Source organism: Toxorhynchites rutilus, chromosome 1 (assembly GCF_029784135.1).
Source record: "Toxorhynchites rutilus septentrionalis strain SRP chromosome 1, ASM2978413v1, whole genome shotgun sequence".
NCBI classification, from domain to species: Eukaryota; Metazoa; Arthropoda; class Insecta; order Diptera; family Culicidae; genus Toxorhynchites; species Toxorhynchites rutilus.
The window spans coordinates 160,482,200-160,501,677 of NC_073744.1; the positions used below are offsets into that span (position 1 = coordinate 160,482,200).

The following is a 19,478-nucleotide window of genomic DNA, read 5'->3' on the forward strand; positions in this document are numbered from 1 at the left end:
CGAAACATACACAGATCAGATAAAATTTCAAATCGTTAACATATGTTTTTTAACTCACGTTTTTACGATTACGTTAGGTTTACGTTGGGTCTTACGTTTTTTAATGATTCTCAAATCTATCTTCAATCAAACAAAATTTATGAAAAATCATATATCTTTTTAAATTTTTATTTTTGTTTACAATACTCTTTATTCTTTCGCTTTTCTCAACATTCTATGCTTCATATGTTTCCAGATTGCTTTTCGGTTTTAATTTAATTTTTCTAAAATAAAATGATGAAATGATAATTTTTTTCCTATTTTAATTTCGTATTTCGTATTTCACATTTCGTATGTCGCATTTCGTATTTCGTATTTCGTATTTCGTATTTCGTATTTCGCATTTCCTATTTCCTCTAAATTTATTCACAAAACTTCAACAGGCTTTACATAAGTGCCCTAATGAACGAAACTGAACTACTAAACCTATTTCCTATTTTCCCCCTTTCCTATTTCCTATTTCCTATTTCCTATTTCCTATTTCCTATTTCCTATTTCCTATTTCCTATTTCCTATTTCCTATTTCCTATTTCCTATTTCCTATTTCCTATTTCCTATTTCCTATTTCCTATTTCCTATTTCCTATTTCCTATTTCCTATTTCCTATTTCCTATTTCCTATTTTCTATTTCTTATTTCCTATTTCCTATTTCCTATTTCCTATTTCCTATTTCCTATTTCCTATTTCCTATTTCCTATTTCCTATTTCCTATTTCCTATTTCCTATTTCCTATTTCCTATTTCCTATTTCCTATTTCCTATTTCCTATTTCCTATTTCCTATTTCCTATTTCCTATTTCCTATTTCCTATTTCCTATTTCCTATTTCCTATTTCCTATTTCCTATTTCCTATTTCCTATTTCCTATTTCCTATTTCCTATTTCCTATTTCCTATTTCCTATTTCCTATTTCCTATTTCCTATTTCCTATTCCCTATTTCCTATTTCCTATTTCCTATTTCCTATTCCCTATTTCCTATTTCCTATTTCCTATTCCCTATTTCCTATTTCCTATTTCCTATTTCCTATTTCCTATTTCCTATTCCCTATTTCCTATTTCCTATTTCCTATTTCCTATTTCCTATTTCCTATTTCCTATTTCCTATTTCCTATTTCCTATTTCCTATTTCCTATTTCCTATTTCCTATTTCCTATTTCCTATTTCCTATTTCCTATTTCCTATTTCCTATTTCCTATTTCCTATTTCCTATTTCCTATTTCCTATTTCCTATTCCCTATTTCCTATTTCCTATTTCCTATTTCCTATTATAAGATATTCTTTAAAAAAATGTTACACTTGCACAAAATTCGAATTATTGAGGAGTTTAAGTGCCTTGTTCGATTTTCTGACGATCCGGCGCAGTTGTAACATCCGTACCTCTCACGGATCACAAGTTCAATTTTCACTCCCGACAATCTTCCAAAAAATGGAAGTAAAGTGACGAACCAGCCAAAAGAGTTGGAAGTCAGTATAATAGAGTAAAAAAAATTATCGTCAACTTTTTCTTTCGTGAGGCAAGTGAGGCTGATCGCTGTCTGGAGTGAAACTAAAAATTGAAGATAGATAGATAGATAGAGAGACAGAGTAGAATTATGAAGGTTTTCAACTATTGCAGTTCTCGCGCATCTAACCTTGAAAAAGTCCAATTTGGAAAACTTAACGTTTACTCTCATCCTTGAGAAAGGCCATTTGGGACGCCCTCGATTCACCGCTAGCTGGATGGTTGCCAAATCGTAGTTGGACCTGAAAATAGAAAACCACATTGCGAAACAATTTATTCCTCTCGCTCGATGCAACGTGACATGTGCGGAATTGACTCAGCAGAGATCAGAGAGAGCAAGTATATTCCATAGCGCAGTCTCGGTGCGGTCATGAAGCATAACAAACGATATATCTCAAAAACGTAGAAACTGGGGGTTTTCGGAAGGTATGCTCTAAAAGTCGAGTTTCTCAGTCGCATGTATATTTTTCCTAGTATGAGATAAAATTGATAACTGACATCTGTGTTCTTCATATTCAGAAACATGAATTGACTTCGAGGCTAATGCTGGCCGTAAAAACAAGATCCGTTGAGAAACATCCGAAACATACACAGATCAGATAAAATTTCAAATCGTTAACATATGTTTTTTAACTCACGTTTTTACGATTACGTTAGGTTTACGTTGGGTCTTACGTTTTTTAATGATTCTCAAATCTATCTTCAATCAAACAAAATTTATGAAAAATCATATATCTTTTTAAATTTTTATTTTTGTTTACAATACTCTTTATTCTTTCGCTTTTCTCAACATTCTATGCTTCATATGTTTCCAGATTGCTTTTCGGTTTTAATTTAATTTTTCTAAAATAAAATGATGAAATGATAATTTTTTTCCTATTTTAATTTCGTATTTCGTATTTCACATTTCGTATGTCGCATTTCGTATTTCGTATTTCGTATTTCGTATTTCGTATTTCGCATTTCCTATTTCCTCTAAATTTATTCACAAAACTTCAACAGGCTTTACATAAGTGCCCTAATGAACGAAACTGAACTACTAAACCTATTTCCTATTTTCCCCCTTTCCTATTTCCTATTTCCTATTTCCTATTTCCTATTTCCTATTGCCTATTTCCTATTTCCTATTTCCTATTTCCTATTTCCTATTTCCTATTTCCTATTTCCTATTTCCTATTTCCTATTTCCTATTTCCTATTTCCTATTTCCTATTTCCTATTTCCTATTTCCTATTTCCTATTTCCTATTTCCTATTTCCTATTTCCTATTTCCTATTTCCTATTTCCTATTTCCTATTTCCTATTTCCTATTTCCTATTTCCTATGTCCTATTTCCTATTTCCTATTTCCTATTCCCTATTTCCTATTTCCTATTCCCTATTTCCTATTTCCTGTTTCCTATTTCCTATTTCCTATTTCCTATTTCCTATTTCCTATTTCCTATTTCCTATTTCCTATTCCCTGTTTCCTATTTCCTATTTCCTATTTCCTATTTCCTATTTCCTATTTCCTATTTCCTATTTCCTATTTCCTATTTCCTATTTCCTATTTCCTATTTCCTATTTCCTATTTCCTATTTCCTATTTCCTATTTCCTATTTCCTGTTTCCTATTTCCTATTTCCTATTTCCTATTTCCTATTTCCTATTCCCTATTTCCTATTTCCTATTTCCTATTTCCTATTATAAGATATTCTTTAAAAAAATGTTACACTTGCACAAAATTCGAATTATTGAGGAGTTTAAGTGCCTTGTTCGATTTTCTGACGATCCGGCCTATTTCCTATTTCCTATTATAAGATATTCTTTAAAAAAATGTTACACTTGCACAAAATTCGAATTATTGAGGAGTTTAAGTGCCTTGTTCGATTTTCTGACGATCCGGCGCAGTTGTAACATCCGTACCTCTCACGGATCACAAGTTCAATTTTCACTCCCGACAATCTTCCAAAAAATGGAAGTAAAGTGACGAACCAGCCAAAAGAATTGGAAGTCAGTATAATAGAGTAAAAAAAATTATCGTCAACTTTTTCTTTCGTGAGGCAAGTGAGGCTGATCGCTGTCTGGAGTGAAACTAAAAATTGAAGATAGATAGATAGATAGAGAGACAGAGTAGAATTATGAAGGTTTTCAACTATTGCAGTTCTCGCGCATCTAACCTTGAAAAAGTCCAATTTGGAAACTTAACGTTTACTCTCATCCTTGAGAAAGGCCATTTGGGACGCCCTCGATTCACCGCTAGCTGGATGGTTGCCAAATCGTAGTTGGACCTGAAAATAGAAAACCACACTGCGAAACAATTTATTCCTCTCGCTCGATGCAACGTGACATGTGCGGAATTGACTCAGCAGAGATCAGAGAGAGCAAGTATATTCCATAGCGCAGTCTCGGTGCGGTCATGAAGCATAACAATATATATACGATATATCTCAAAAACGTAGAAACATATCTTACGGAATTTTTGATAAATTATGTGGAAAAGTCTCACCTTTCAAAAATGATATAAATAACTAATGTTTTCTATGGTCTGATCGCCTCAAAACTCGCGAAAAAACTAAATCATAAAATCACGAACGTAATGCAGTTTAGTATTTTTCTTAGGATGTTAACAACGCAGGGCACGAATCCAATACAACGATATTGTACAAATGACCGTACCTTCGGTTACTGCATCGTTGCACCATGTCAGTGCAATCGAAGAAAAACAAAAACAAGCCGAAACAGTTCAAATTGATGAAAAATTAAAGTGATCAGAAAATATTGTTAAAGGATAGTTTATTCAAATAATTCTAAAGTATCATTGAGAAAAAGTAATAGAATTTTACATTTGTGTTTCAAATTCATTAAATAAATAATGTTTTTGTAATGTTTCAAGGTCCACCGGTAGGGGGTCTCCGTAGCCACATTGGTTGCGCGTTCGCTTAGTAAGCGATCGATCGTGAGTTCAAAACTCAGGGCCCCCATTGACCATCTTTGTGTTGTTACAGAATAACTACGTCCACGCAACAATCATCAGCGATAGAGATCGATCCACGGTCGAAATAAGATCGATTCATCCATACAACTGCTCTGCTCTGCAAGAAACATCGGGCTGCTGTAAATAACTCAACAATGGAACAACGACTGTCTCCGCTGTCCAGTCTTAAGTGGATAATGGATAATGGAAGAACAGATAGAAAACTCTTACGCCTAAATGGCTACTGTGTAAATTTGTACCATTTGCAATGGTATAGAAGGGAATACTCTAACGCCGAAAAATGGCAACTGTGTAATGTGCTAATTATAGATATAATAAATATGTGACATGTACACGATTAAAATTCGGCTCTGTTACAGCTAAAATGCTAATGAGCCTAAAATAAACAAAAGGGATAAAAAAAAGGTCCACCGGCGACGAAAAGTTCGTTACAACGTTCCAACCTGAAAATAGAATAAAGAGAAGTTGTTAATACCATTGTGAGTAGATTAGTCATACATTGAAAAATAAGATTAATCAAGTAGAGCAGGCATAGTTCGAGGCATTCGAAGAATATCGAGCAATCGCGGATATAGAGAAAAAGATACCGTAGTGCGCAAGAAGGTGAAGAGAACTACTTCTTGTAAGTTATAAATATCAAATTATATAAAAATTGAATTATAACTGAAAATAAAATTACAGTTTGAACTGCCACAAATCACGGGCTGCTACAAAATTTAGTTCAATATCCGAACATTAGGAAGTTTACTCGAATGTTTTTATAAGGTAAAAAATAAAGGCATTGCTCGATCGTTTACTTTAATTTTTGTATTGAAGAGGTTTTTAACTTTGCAATTCATTCAATAGCCCCAGTACACCACTTGTATTGTCAATGATTGATTTTTCCTATTATAGAGGCTTTAAACTACGAAGCTCAGTAGTCTCTAGTCTCGAAAAAGACCTATTAGTAGATAAATCAATGGAAAGTTATGGGATTGAACCCAGATTGAGTTAAAGGCAAACGGTTTGGGCTCAAGAAAAGTTCATTAACTCTGCCATATATTCAGATTTAACCATACACATAGAGCGACTTTTTCTTACGACAAATCTCCTCGGAAAGTTTTCGCTCCGATTGGTATGCACATCATCAAAAACCCGTTCGCAGCAAAACGGTTATTAACGTTAAAACTATTTCATGTTTTCTGATTTGGCACTCTTACTGGAAGACTGAGCCCTAAGTCAAGAAGGATAGGAAATGTAATATATTTATACATCATCACGCGAATCGCGCGTAAATCGTTCACTCGGAATGCAAATGCAGCATTCGTTCTGCGGACATTTTCATCTTATAATCCAGCCTGATATCATCTGTGTTCGTACTTATTGGTGTTTTTCTTTGATCGATTATTCAATTCGAGCATTGTTTCCGGGTTGAAAGTGACGACCAAGAGTAGCTTAGTGCCGGATTTGGAGAAGGTGGTTTTCAGCGATGGAAGCTGTGTTCTTCGATTGGAAACTTTACTGCCGTAGTCACAACCAATTCGATTCGGATTTTCTGTTGCCGTTCTGCAAAATGAATTGCATTGTATAATTTGAGGATTTTTTCCTGGAAATTGTGTAAAAGGGAGCTGGAGATGTAATTTTCCTAGGAAATACTTAACAACTACTTGGATATTCAATAAGTGCAGTGCTCCAGTGTTGCTCTAGGTAGCGTGCAATCAACAGTACATGTGATTCAGAGAGTTAATTTGACAATTTGATCAAATTAACTTCTTGTTGTTTTGCGAATCGTTCGCGCCCCCATTTCATTTTTCTGTGCCATCAAATATTTGTACTAAACAGCCATTCTGAAATTTTTATATTGTTTAGTTTACACGACAATTCGGTCGTGTCTTGGACACTACACTTTTTTTTCAATGAATGGCTATATTTTCATACAAATTAAACGGTGAATTCGACATCTCTTAGAAACATCAGAAACGCCAAGGAACCATATGGGTATCCAATAGACTTTGGTTGTAATCAGTTGTGACCTTACGGCTCGTGTTGTAAGCCTCAGGAAATGATTCATTCTGTGTTCTCGATGATACTGCCACCCTAGTGACTAATTGAGATTCGAGAAAAAAAAACACACTGTGCGTAGGCAGGCTGCTCATCATCATTGGGCAGCAGCTATCCTCTCGGTTAATTATAGCGTTGAGCTCGTGCCTCCCTTCGGGGGCTCCAACTTGCCCAGGCACTGACATTTTGAGCTTGTTCAGCAGCTCAAAACCGAAACCGAACCGCCTGCAGGGCTGTTCATGTCCATGTTCTGCTCTCCAACGGGCAGCGGTCGTGTTGTATTTTGACCTGTCCTAATTATGGGGTGTCTTCCTCGAAGGGGATGCAGGTGGTGGGGTGGTAACATTTCTGCCTTTCGATTAAGTAATGTAGACGGGTATATATCGACCGATACATTATTCATGAGTCATTTAAATTTCCTCGACTCGAGTCTTCAGAAGACGAGAGCGCGTTCCGTGGGCATGTCATTCAACCGGTGGGTGGGTGGATGGTATGTGACGGGCAGGAAGGTGTAACATTATATTAGCATAAAATACATAAAACCATATTTTACCACTCTCTCTTGCTGTTTGGTTCGGTTGGTTCCTCGGAACGGGAAGCCTCCTCCCGGCAGGGAGGCGTAACATCGCAACCGAACACGAATCAGAAATATTATGAATACCTAATGGGGATTCCACAGAAACAGAACAGACACAATGTCGGCGGCGAGTTTTATTACCACCTTAAACGGAGACACGAGGGGACGAATCTGCAACGAATCGACAAATTGTTTCGGCAGAATTTCCGTAAAATGCAAAAATTCTTTCGCATTTCCCCAAATTAGTGTCGAAATTTAATTACTCTTCAAATAAGGCGTGAGTACGAAGCGAACCGAACCGAGAAAACGCCGTGACAAATCGATGGACGAATCGAAACAAAAACAACACGTCCCCCCCCCAAAAAAAAAAGCGCTCCTCTCCGATCATTAATTCTCATTAAAGTCAAATTATCTTCTTCCCGGAAAAACGCACTTTAGTGAGGGGGGACCTTTTGTTGTGCCTGTGAACGATGTGTGTGTGAACTCCGGCGTCCGGATTCACCGCGCGTTCGTTGTTGCCCTTTCGGGACTCATCAGCTGCTGCCACGGATGGATGAGGTGACATTTTCTCTCCAATACACCCCCCCCCCCAATCTGATGATGATACCGAAAGCGTTTAACGTGAGGACATCAGCAAAAAAAAAAGGCACCATCATCATTGTCCTCATTCTCGGCGTCGTTATCATCGTCATACGGAAGAAAGGACGAAACCGGAGAAAAAATAAACTTTAACGACGCACCAGAGTCGAGTTTTCATGGAGTTCATTCCGACAATGTGTATCTTTTATTGTGCTTTTTTAACCGAGGTTCTTTTTGCGTTATTGCTACCCATCCACCCACACACACACAGAGACAACCAACAGAAACACACCGCAGGTGAAGTTGTGGAAGATTCGCGCGAATCATTGCGATTGCCAGCATCAACGGTAATGAGCCACACAATTAACTGTGCGCTATATTTCATCCTAAATAGCCAGTCGTTTTTATTATCGGTCGTAAATTGTTGTCTTGTTGGTGGATATTCTCGAAATGCTCGAAGAATAACTTTTTTCATATGTTGGGTTAACTGACCCGGTGTCAAATCATCATAGAATCATTCGTTGTACTCTAAAATCCTCACATCCCAATTTTGGTTCCGTCTCCTCTATTAATTCTCGAATCATATAGATTTTTTTTGTATGGGAACCTCCTTTTAGATCAAGGAGGTATGTCAAACCAAATTTTGCTCCATTTGCTTGAAAAGTTCTCGAGTTATGCGAAAATTTGTGTTTCATTTGTATGGCACCCCCTCTTAGAGAGGGGGAGGAGGGTCGAACTACCATAGAAACTTTTCTGATCTCATAAAACGCCCACATACCTAATTTGTTTGATTAGTTTGATTAGTACTTGAATTATGCAGAAATTTGTGTTTCATTTGTATGGTAGCCCCCTTTTATAGAGGGGGAGGAGTATCGAGCCACCATGGAAACATTTATTGTCCCCTGAAACTTCCACATGTCAATTTTGGTTCAATTTTCTTGATTAGTTCTCGAGTTATGCAGAAATTTGTATTTCATTTGTATGATAGCCCCTTTTTAGAGAGAGGAGGAGTGTCAAATCACCACAGAAACATTTCTTGTCCCCTAAAACCTCCACATGCCAAATTTGACTCGATTTGATTGATTAGTTCTCGAGTTATTCAAAAATTTGTGTTTCATTTATATGGCTGCCCCCTTTTATGGCGAGGGGAGGAGTGTCGAATTACCATAGAAACATTTCTCGCTCTCTGAAATCTCTACATGTCAAATTTGGCTCCATTTGCTTGAAAAGTTCTCGAGTTATGCAGAAATTCATATTTCAGTTGTATGACAGCCCCTTTTAAAGAGTAGGGAGGAGTGTCAAATCACCATTGAAACATGTATTGCCCCTTAAAACCTCCACATGCCAAATTTGACTCCATTTGTTTGATTAATTCTCGGGTTATTCAAAAAAAATTATTTCGTTTGTATGGCAGCCCCCTTTCATAGAGGGGGAGGAGCGTCGAACTAACATAGAAACACTTCTCACTCTCTGAAACCTCCACATGCCAAATTTGGCTTCATTTTCTTGTTTAGTTCTCGAGTTATGCAGAAATTTGTTTTTTATTCGTGTGGGAGAGCAAACTCTCACCCCCCCCCCCACTTTCTTCGAGAGGGGGAGGGATCTAGAAATAAAATTCCACTTTTTTCGAAATGCCTTTTTTAAAATTCCTAACTTTTAAACTACTGGACCGATTCAGATGATCGACATATCAAATCGAAGGCCAATAAGCTAGTTTTATTTGAAAAAATATTGCTGGAAAATGGAATTTCATTTGAACCTAAAATTCGTAAACGATTTCGAGGAATCTAAATATCCGAATATCGGTTCCAAAATGAGATACATCAATCTAAAGTCCATCCGCGTCATTCCCCAATGAAATATAATAATAATTTGGTGATAATCTAGTAATACAAATAAACTTTCCAATTAAAAAAATATGTCAAGTAAAAAAAAGTATACATCATCGAACTAATAAAGACAAACATGAAGTAAAAATGTTACAATAAAGAGCAGCTGAAACAATTTGCAAATTAACATACTGAATGCTGATACATTATCGAACTGATAAAGACAAGCATAGAGTAAAAATGTGATAACAAAAAGCAGCTGAAACTATTTACAAATAAGCATACAGAATGCTAATACATTATCGAACTAATGAAGACAAACATAAAGTAAAAATGTTATAATAAAGAGCAGTTGATACAATTTACAAATTAGCATACTGAATGCTAATACATTATCGAACTAATAAAGACAAACATAAAGTGAAAATGTTTTAACAAAGAGCAGTTGAAACAATTTACAAATTAGCATACTGAATGCTGATACATTATCGAACTGATAAAGACAAGCATAGAGTAAAAATGTTATAACAAAAAGCAGCTGAAACTATTCACAACTTAGCATACTGAAGGCTAATACATTATCGAACTGATAAAGACAAACATAAAGGAAAAATGTTACAACAAAGAGCAACTGAAATAATTTGAATTCACGAACATGGAATGATCGACCTGAAAAAAGTCACCAATGAGCCCGAAAACACTCCCAAATTCATACAATTTCCTCGACAAAAAACCAAAATCAATAAATGATAAACTGTCAGCTTTAACACATGGTGTTGACTGATCGCTGTCTAGAGTGAAACTAAAATGGAAGAGAGACTGTTGAATCAAAGAAGTTTTTAACTTTTGTAGTTCATTCGCATCTTCGCCTTGAGAAATGCCAATTTAGTCTCAAATAATAGCCTTGATCAAGTCCCAGCCTTGATCAAGGCTATTATTTGGATACCCTCGCTGTCATCTGGTTGCTAGCTAGTATTGCAACCACGGAGCGGAACAATGTATATCCCTCACTCGATGCGACGCGACATGTGCGGAATCGACTCTTGAATCAGCAGAGAGAAAGAGCAGTCATATTTCATAGCACAGTCCCTTGTTCTCTTCAACAAACGCATATTCCGTTGCTCAAAATACTTCCACTGAGCGAAGCGTGCAATCGGCACAGTTAATATTCCGGAGCGGCAGTAAAAGTTGAAACCACACAGTGGAAAATTCAAAATCCGTTCTTCAATTGAAGAGATATTAACGTACAATAGCTAAAAACTTTTTTGCAATTCGAAACCTTAAAAAAAACCCCTATACTGAATGGCCAGACTAAGTCCTACGTCAAGATCTAAAGTCTCGGAGTGTAATTCTTTTATCGTGAATCATTTAGGTTTTCTTGCAAGTCGCAAGAATCTTGAAATCAGAAATCTCAATCTAAACACCAAACATCGAAAAACTATAAATCAAAAACACAATATCTCAAAAAAAAAAACAAAAAATTTAAAATCAAAAATACTTTTCCCTAGTCGTAAACCGTTCGTTCAATCGTTGAATCGTTAAATCATTATTTGTCAAACCGTTGAAACGTCAAATAGTTAAATCTCCAAATCCATAAATCGTTAAACGTTTCGATCGTCAAATCCGTGAATTATTGAATCGTTGAATCGTTAAATCGCTAGATCGTTAAGACGGTCAATCGTTCAAATGGGAGATCTTCACATCGTTGATATTGTTATTAAATCATTTAATGGTCAAATCGTTAAGTTGCTAGCGATATTTATGTTTGTATGTACAGTCTCCGGCATTGAAGCTGGATCGCTAAGTCTGCACATTATCTGTTGACGGCAATTTGCCGTTTGGATTTGATAACGCCATGGGTGGAAACAAGGCTGCTGTTGATAACTTATGCTGAGTCCGTAACTTATAACTTCTAAGGCCCCTCGAAACCACTAATCTAACGCCTCATTCTTTCTCGTTTTCCTTCCAGTACCAAGGACAGCCTTCATTACGACGAAGCCGATCAACAGCCACAAACGGATTGAACCAAGTCATCTACAGAAACCGAATCAGCAGTCTCCGAAGAACAAGCCCCGCCAGGCTTGAGTCATGGGTAATCACGGTTGGCGGCCACGTTGGTGTTCACTTAGAGCAGCGAGCGTATCACAGCAGCAGGACTTGTCCAAGCGACCGCCGGTGTAGCCACATCAGACCACCACCTACACGACCATCATCTTCATCGTCGCATTCGTCGCATCCGTCTCCGTCACCACGTCCAGAGCCCCCGGCGCCGCGCGTGTTGCGGCGCGCCGAACGGCGAGGGGGAAGCGATAGTGATCCGCACCGATTCCTCTCGACACTATGCACCGCCTGCGGAACACCTTCACAAGGTCACGGACCCCGACAGGAGCGGAGATGAAAACCCAGAGCAGTCTCGAAGTGCCCAAGCAGGTACGCTCAGCATCGTTTGACGAAATCCAGCTCGAAGCCCAGCGCTCGCACCAGTTTCTCAAGGTACACCAGAGCTCGACGGACGAGCCCCCGTCGGCGGGTTCGCTGCTGCAGGTTCCCCAAGCCAGTGGGCAGCGGTCGCGTAGCTTCGACCTAACCGGCGCTGGGGAAGACTCCCAGGCGGCCGTAGCCGCCGCCTTTCTTGACGTGCCAAAGCGCTTTCAGCGGCGCAAGTCTAGCTCGAAAACCCCGCCACCGTGTATCCACTGTCTCTATCTGGAAGAATACCGCAGGCTTGTCGGGGTCGACCAGCGCCAGTATTACGACAACAGCGAGTACCAAGCGCTTAGCTACACGTCTTCGTCCTCATCCAGCAGTAGCGGCGAGGAAGACAACGAGGACGAAAACGGTGACGACGACGACGATTACGAGGGGTTCAGCTTCGCCATAGGATGCAACACTTTGCTGCCACCGCCCATTGTGTCCCCCTGTGGGATCACCTTCACCCTCTCCCCAACCAACGCAGATGACCCGGAAGACTACGGGGATGTGATAGCACCACCGGAGGTGGATTGCATCGGTCCCGTTCTGCCACCTCCTCCCATGTTCGACACCAACTACCCGCCTCTTCAATCACTCACCTTCGGTTCGCCACCGATCACCCCATCCGGACACGTGTTCCCTCCGTCCCCAACGATCGAGGTGCCTCCCTGTACGCCCCTGGTAGACGACTCGGGCTGTCCGGGTGGTCCACCGACGCGTACCCGCCGGCGCTCCATCTCCCGTCAGGAAGCAATATTTGTTGAACCTACCGGTAATTCACTGGAGAACGTCTCCTCCACCGAATGCCACCCCCAGGATATCAACATCATCGTACCGCTCGCCGTCGATGACAACAGCGATGGCTCCACCACCGAACTGCTCGTCGATGACAACGAACAAAACTCACCACCGCCAACGGTGGTCGCATCGAAGCTGGTGCCGGCGGACTTTGTGCGCGACATCTACCTCCAGGTGCCGGATCTGAAGCGGGACCGGGCCGCCTCGGTGGACTCGTGCTTCACGAAGGTGACCGGTGCCAAGACCGAGGAGCTGAAGCCTCCGGATGGCGAGCTGACGCTGCTAGCGGTGCCCAGCAGTGGAGCGATACGGTCCCGGTCGGTGGACATCGTGCTGCCGACCGAGGAGCAGGCACGCTACAAGGCACTCGCGCTAGCCGGAACGGCTGCCGGGGCGGTCAGTCTCGGCAACAAAGGGTAAGCTTGAAGAATGGGCAGCGCAGTGCAGCTGCTGGTGCATGTGCATGTTCGATGTTTCAACTGTTTATCATGGGGCTTCTCCGGACGCTTTGAAAACAAAAAACGAAATGGAACTCAATGGAACAATTCAAGATATTGAAATATTTTTCGACCTAGGACTGACTACATCCCCATTTGAATTACAAGAAAAAGAAACATTGAAAAAAAAATCAATAGATTGAAAATCGAGGAATTGAAGGCCAAAAAACGAAAGACATTAAAAAATAAAATCGCAATTGAGAAACCCACAATTTGAATTAAACATTATCATAAAACCAATAAATTAAAAAAAATCAACAACATTAAATTTAAAAAATTCAAAATTCAAAAAAAAATTGAACGTAGAAAAATTCAAAATTCGAAAATATGGAATTCAAGGAATTAGAAATTCGATAAAAAAACTAAGATTTGAAAAAAGACTGGAAGTTCAAAACGTAAGTAATCCTAAAGTATAAAGTTTCAAAAAACATGAAAATTCTCGTTTCAAAATTCAAAAAATTGAAAACTTTAAATATTCTCGAAAAATAAAATTCATTAAATTGAAGATACATGACATTAAAATTTGAAAACTACCCATTTTTTGCTTCTGACATATTGTTCATACAACTCGTCAAAAGACGAGATGTGGAATAGTGAGTACAGCACGGAGTTTAGAGAAACTAAAACTCAAAAAATAAAAACTAGAATAATTTTAAATTCTGCTAACTAAAAAATGGAACAAATTGAAAATTTAAGAGAATTTGTGTATAAAAAATTGAATATTAAAAAAAAATAAATTCCAAAAACTGAACATTGAATGGAAATCAAGTGCAAATTCAAAAAAATAAATCAGAAAATTAAAAATAAATGCAATTCGAAAAATTGAGAGTTGGATAATTGATAATAAAAAGTTCAAAAAATTCCAAATTCAAAAATCCAGTAATAGAAATATATTTTGAAGAATTGAAAATTCAATAAAAAAATTAAATCTCAAAAGAACTGAATGTTAGAAAATTATAATTCAAAAAATATTAAATTTAAAAAAAAGGCAATAAAAACAAATTAAATTGAAGGTCAATAATATTTAGAAACTGTTCAAGTCAAAAAAAATTAAAAAATTCCAAAAACAAAATCAAAATTGAAGATTCTACAAACTTAAACTGAAAAAATGAGAGATTCCAAAATATTCAGACTAAAAAAATTGAATTCAATCAAATTTAGAATCATAATAATTGGAAAATCTAAATATTCAAATTTAAAAAAATCAATTAATTAAAATTTCAATTTTTGTTAAACATTATCATAAAAATAATAATTCTAAAAAAATCAACAGCATTCAAATTGAAAAAAAAATGAAAATTCTAAAATATGGAAAAAATCGGAAAAAGACGGGAAGTTCAGAAAGTGTAAGAAATCCTTAAATACAAAGTTACAAAAAATTGAAAAAATCACAATTTAAAACTTAAAAAATTGTATTTTTTTTGGATTCTGACACATTATTTATGGAATTCGTCAAAAGACGAGACGTGGATTAATGAGTACAGCACGGAGTTAAGAAAAACTAAAACCCAAGAAATTAAAATAAAGGAAAAATAAAAATTAGGATACTTTTAGGTTCTGCTAATTAAAAAATGAAACAAATATTGAAAATTCAACAGAATTTATGTATAAGAAATTTAATATTTAAAAAAACTCAAAAACTGAACTTAATTTTCATGTTGAAAAAAAAATATTCAGAAATTGAAAACTAAATGCAATTTGAAAAATTGAGGGTTGGTAAACTGACAATTCAAAGTTAAAAAATTTCAAATTCAAAAAAATAAAAATCCAGTAATAGGAATATAATTTGAAAAACAAATTAGAATTCAAAAAAAAAATTGAATTGAAGTTTGAATTAAATTGAAGGAGTTAAAAATTCAAAAAATGTTCAATTAAAAAAAAATTCAAATACCGAAAAAAATAAAAACTGAAGAGACACAAACTTATACTCAAAAAAAAAAGAGAGATTCCAAAATATTCAGACTAGAATAATTAAATTCAATAAAATTAAAATTCATAATAATTGAAAAATCAAAATATTTAAATTTGAAAAAAAGTAATGAATCAAAAATTGAAAAAGATTGGAATTTCAAAAAATTGAAACTTAAAAAAAACTCGAAAAAAGACAGGAAGTTCAAAACGTAAGTAATCCTATAGTATAAAGTTTCAAAAAACTTCAAAATTCAAAAAATTGAAAACTTAAAATATTTTGATTTTTGAAAATTGAATATTCTAAAAAATTAAAATTGATTAAATTGAAAATACATGAAATTGAAATTTGAAAACTCATTTTTTGCTCCTGACACGTTGTTCATAAAACTCGTCAAAAGGCGTGATGTGGATTAATGAGTACAGCACGTAGTTTAGAAAAACTAAAACTCAGAAAATGAAAAATAGGGAAAAATAAAAATTTTAATTTGAAATTCAATAAAAAAAATTAAGTCTCAAAAGAACTGAATGTTAAAAAATTATAGTTCAAAAAACAGAGGCGAATGAACTGCAAAGTTTAAAGCCTCTTTAAAACAAAGGATAATAATAATAATTCAAAAATTATGAAATTTAAAAAAAATGAAAAAAAACAAATTAAATTGAAGTAGGAAAGTCAATAAAATTTAGAAATTGTTCAAGTCAAAAAAAATGAAAGTTCCAAATACAAAATCAAAATTGACGATTCTAAAAACTTAAGTTTAAAAAATGATAGATTCCAAAATATTTAGACTAAAAAAAGATGAATTCAATAAAATTTAAAATCATAATAATTAGAAAACCAAATTTTCGAAATTTAAAAAAATCAATAAATTAAGAAAAAAGATATTAAAATTTCAATTTTTATTGAACATTATCATAAAAATAATAAATCTAAAATATCGCCAACATTCAATTTCAAAAAATTGAAAATCTAAAATATGGACTTCAAGGAATTGAAAATTCGAAAAAAATCCAAAAAATCGGAAAAAGACGAGAAGTTCAGAAAGTGTAAGAAATCCTCAAATACAAAGTTTCAAAAAATTTAAAAATTCACAATTCAAAACTTAAAAAATTGAAAACATAAAATATTTTGATTTTAGAAAATTGAATATTCTAACAAATTGAAATTCATAAAATTGAAAATTTAAAAAAATTGGAAATTGAAAACCCCTCATTTTTTTGCTTCTGAAACATTATTTATAGAACTCGTCAAAAGATGAGACGTGAATAAATGAGTACAGCATGGAGTTTAGAAAAACTGAAACTCAAAAAAAAAACTAAAAAAATTCAACAGAATTTATGTATAAGAAATTGAATATTGAAAAAAAAATAAATTTTAAAAATAGAAACTTAATGTTTATTTTAAAAAAATAATTCAAAAATTTAAAATGCAATTTGAAAAATTGAGAGTTGGTAAACTGAGAATTCAAAGTTGAAAAATTCCAAATTAAAAAAATAACAATCCAATCATAGAGATATATTTTGAAAAAGACATTAGAATTCTAAAAAAATAAATTTAAAAGAATGGAAAATAAAAAAAAAATTGGAGGAGTTCAAAGTTCGAAGAATTGTTTAATTAAAAAAATCAAATACCGAAAAAACTCAAAATTGAAGATTCTACAAACTTAAATTAAAAAAAAAGAGAGATTCCAAAATATTTAGACTAGAAAAAGAAAATTCAATGAAATTAAAATTGAAAAATCAAAATATTTAATTTAAAAAAAAATCAATGAATAAATAATTGAAAAAAAAATGATTTAAAAAAAACCAAATGAATCGAAAATTGAGGAATCTACAGCCAAAAAAATTAAAGACATTGAGAAATAAAATTTAAATTTCGAAACCCACAATTTTACGTTCAAATAAATTGAATATTATCATAAAACCAAAAAGTTTAAAAACGACATTATCTTTCAAAACAAAAAATTTAAAAATTTAAAAATAAAAAAAAATTAAAACATAATTATAACATAAATATGGAACTCAAGTAATTAAAAATTCAAAAAAAAATCAAACATTCGAAAAAAGACAGGAAGTTCAAAACGTAAGTAATCTTAAAGTATAAAATTTTGAAAAAATCTCAAAATTCACAATAAAAAAATAACATCTGTAGAAGCAGAAATTGCTTGTGGACCAACAATTTATGGGTTTTGTACCACAACTTCGTCGGTATTTTTCCAAAATTGATGATTCCAAAAATTGAAAACGTCAAAAGTAATACAAAAATTAAACAATTGAATGTTTCAATAATTGGAAATTCTGAGCAACAATAATACCAAAAATTGAAATCTGCAAAAACATAAAACATTCAAAAATTAGGAATTCAGGAAATTCAAAATTCAAAAAATTTAAAATTTAACAAAAATTAAAGCTTGAAAAATTGAGATCATAAAAATTTTTTAACTAAAAATCAATAAAATTGAATTTCAATTTTATTGATTTTTAGTCGGAATCTTAAATAAATATACTATTTTAAAAATTGAATATTTAAAATTTAAAAAAATGTAAATTCAGAAGATTGATCATTGAATACTACTCAATATTTGATTCTCACACATTGTGCCGTTTTTTCTGACCCAGCAATATTTAGTGTTGTTCAAGCTTCAAACCCAAACTATATTGAATCATGTCGACATGAGTGAGTAGTAAGTTTTGTGTTTGGGACCACTTTCGAATTGTCCTCCAAAAGTCGGTATTGGAAACATTCATATTAACCTGCTTCGTGGCATTTCTTCAAGATATTTTTAGCTCCAGCTAGTTCAATTCGTTGTTCTGGGGTTATCAAGGACTTGAGAACACTTATTTAGCATTTCTTTCTAAAGTCTGTATCGTTAACAAGATGGGCTCGAGATAAATAATCGACTATCAACACATCTTCGCCTGGAGTGTGGATAATGTTTTCACCTTGGCTTCCTTAACGGAAGACAGTCCTATGTCACAACCACCATACATCCCTAGTCTGATATATACAAGAGCAATATACACAGAACTCTTTGATCCTACCAATCTTTTTTCGAATGGCCATTAAGAGTCGAAACGAATGGAAATTGGAACTAACAGAATATAATTACCCGACCGCGGAACAAAAAAAGGAAAACCAATAATAAACCAATAAAAATTCAAACCACGAGAAACATATCGAATTTAAAACAAGCACCAACCAAAAAATGCAATAAATGGAAATTTCCGCCATCATAGCATGTTTAAAATCCTAATTTATCTAGCAATAATTTTTTTTCCATTGCAGCAGGATCGCCGACCATTAATTCCACCTTCCGTTTGCATGCCAGCTTCTCGATGTTCCGTTTTCGTTTGTATAAACACACAAAACTGAGAAACGTTCGTTTAATGCTATTTTTTCTCTCGTTCTTTTTGTTTTAATTTTAATTTTTTTTTATTTCAGCCTTCGTTTTTCTCTTCGTTTCCTGTGAGCAATCATGATCCATGTTTAAAAGCGTTTATTTCCTGCTTCCAATTATCCTAATGATGGTTAAAATTCTAACGCATTTTCCTTTTATTTTCCTTTTTCAGGTAAGTGTCTGTTACATTGGATGGGACCTAAATCGTAGCGTAAGTTTTGAGTGACATTTTACGGTGCGCCTGCAAGTATACCAACCGCCGCAACTCTATCTAATTTTATGGCAAAGCTTTTACGCCACAGAGCGGAGCGCCCCTATCGGCCGCTGCTGCGGTGCGGGCTTTCGATTAGAGAAGTCGGAGCTAGCGATGTCCGATTTTTGATTTTATTCGTTCGTCAATTAATCGGGTATTTTTCAGCTGTTTATTATTCGATACGATTAATCGGCTCAACATAATCGATTAATCGATTGATCACCACACTGAGAAGAATAATTTATTAGAATAATATTATTGATTTGCTGAGATTTTTTGCCGTTATAATTGAATTTCTTTTTCAAATATTCGAATTACTATCGGTTCTGCGTTTGCTGTATGGTTCACCAACGTTTTTGTAACATTTCTTTATCGGTCGTAAACATGAAAAACACGCTAAGCATCGTGCAACAAACTCTGCATGGAACAATGTTAACTCATTGAAAATGAAATATGTGAGTCAAAATTAACTTTCCTGCTTCGAATATGTATTCTATGTGATAGAATTACACTATTCTTTACAATTGGAAAAATAATCTTGAATATTGCGAAATTTTTATGCAAACTAGCTGACCCGGCAAACGTTATTCTGCCATATAAATGATTTCTAGTTG

The 19,478-nt window shown here is 34.9% G+C and overlaps 1 protein-coding gene across 5 annotated transcripts in view; it reads left to right on the forward strand.

The window, feature by feature from the left end:
* Positions 1-19,478, forward strand: part of LOC129767995 (eye-specific diacylglycerol kinase) — a 475,932-nt gene that overhangs the window by 257,714 nt on the left and 198,740 nt on the right. For all 5 annotated transcript variants that reach the window (XM_055769348.1, XM_055769339.1, XM_055769362.1 and 2 more), the window contains one exon: positions 11,508-13,224. In XM_055769348.1, coding sequence (XP_055625323.1) covers positions 11,879-13,224 — 1,346 coding nt within the window. In that variant the 5' untranslated portion in view covers positions 11,508-11,878. The remainder of the gene's footprint in view (positions 1-11,507; positions 13,225-19,478) is intronic.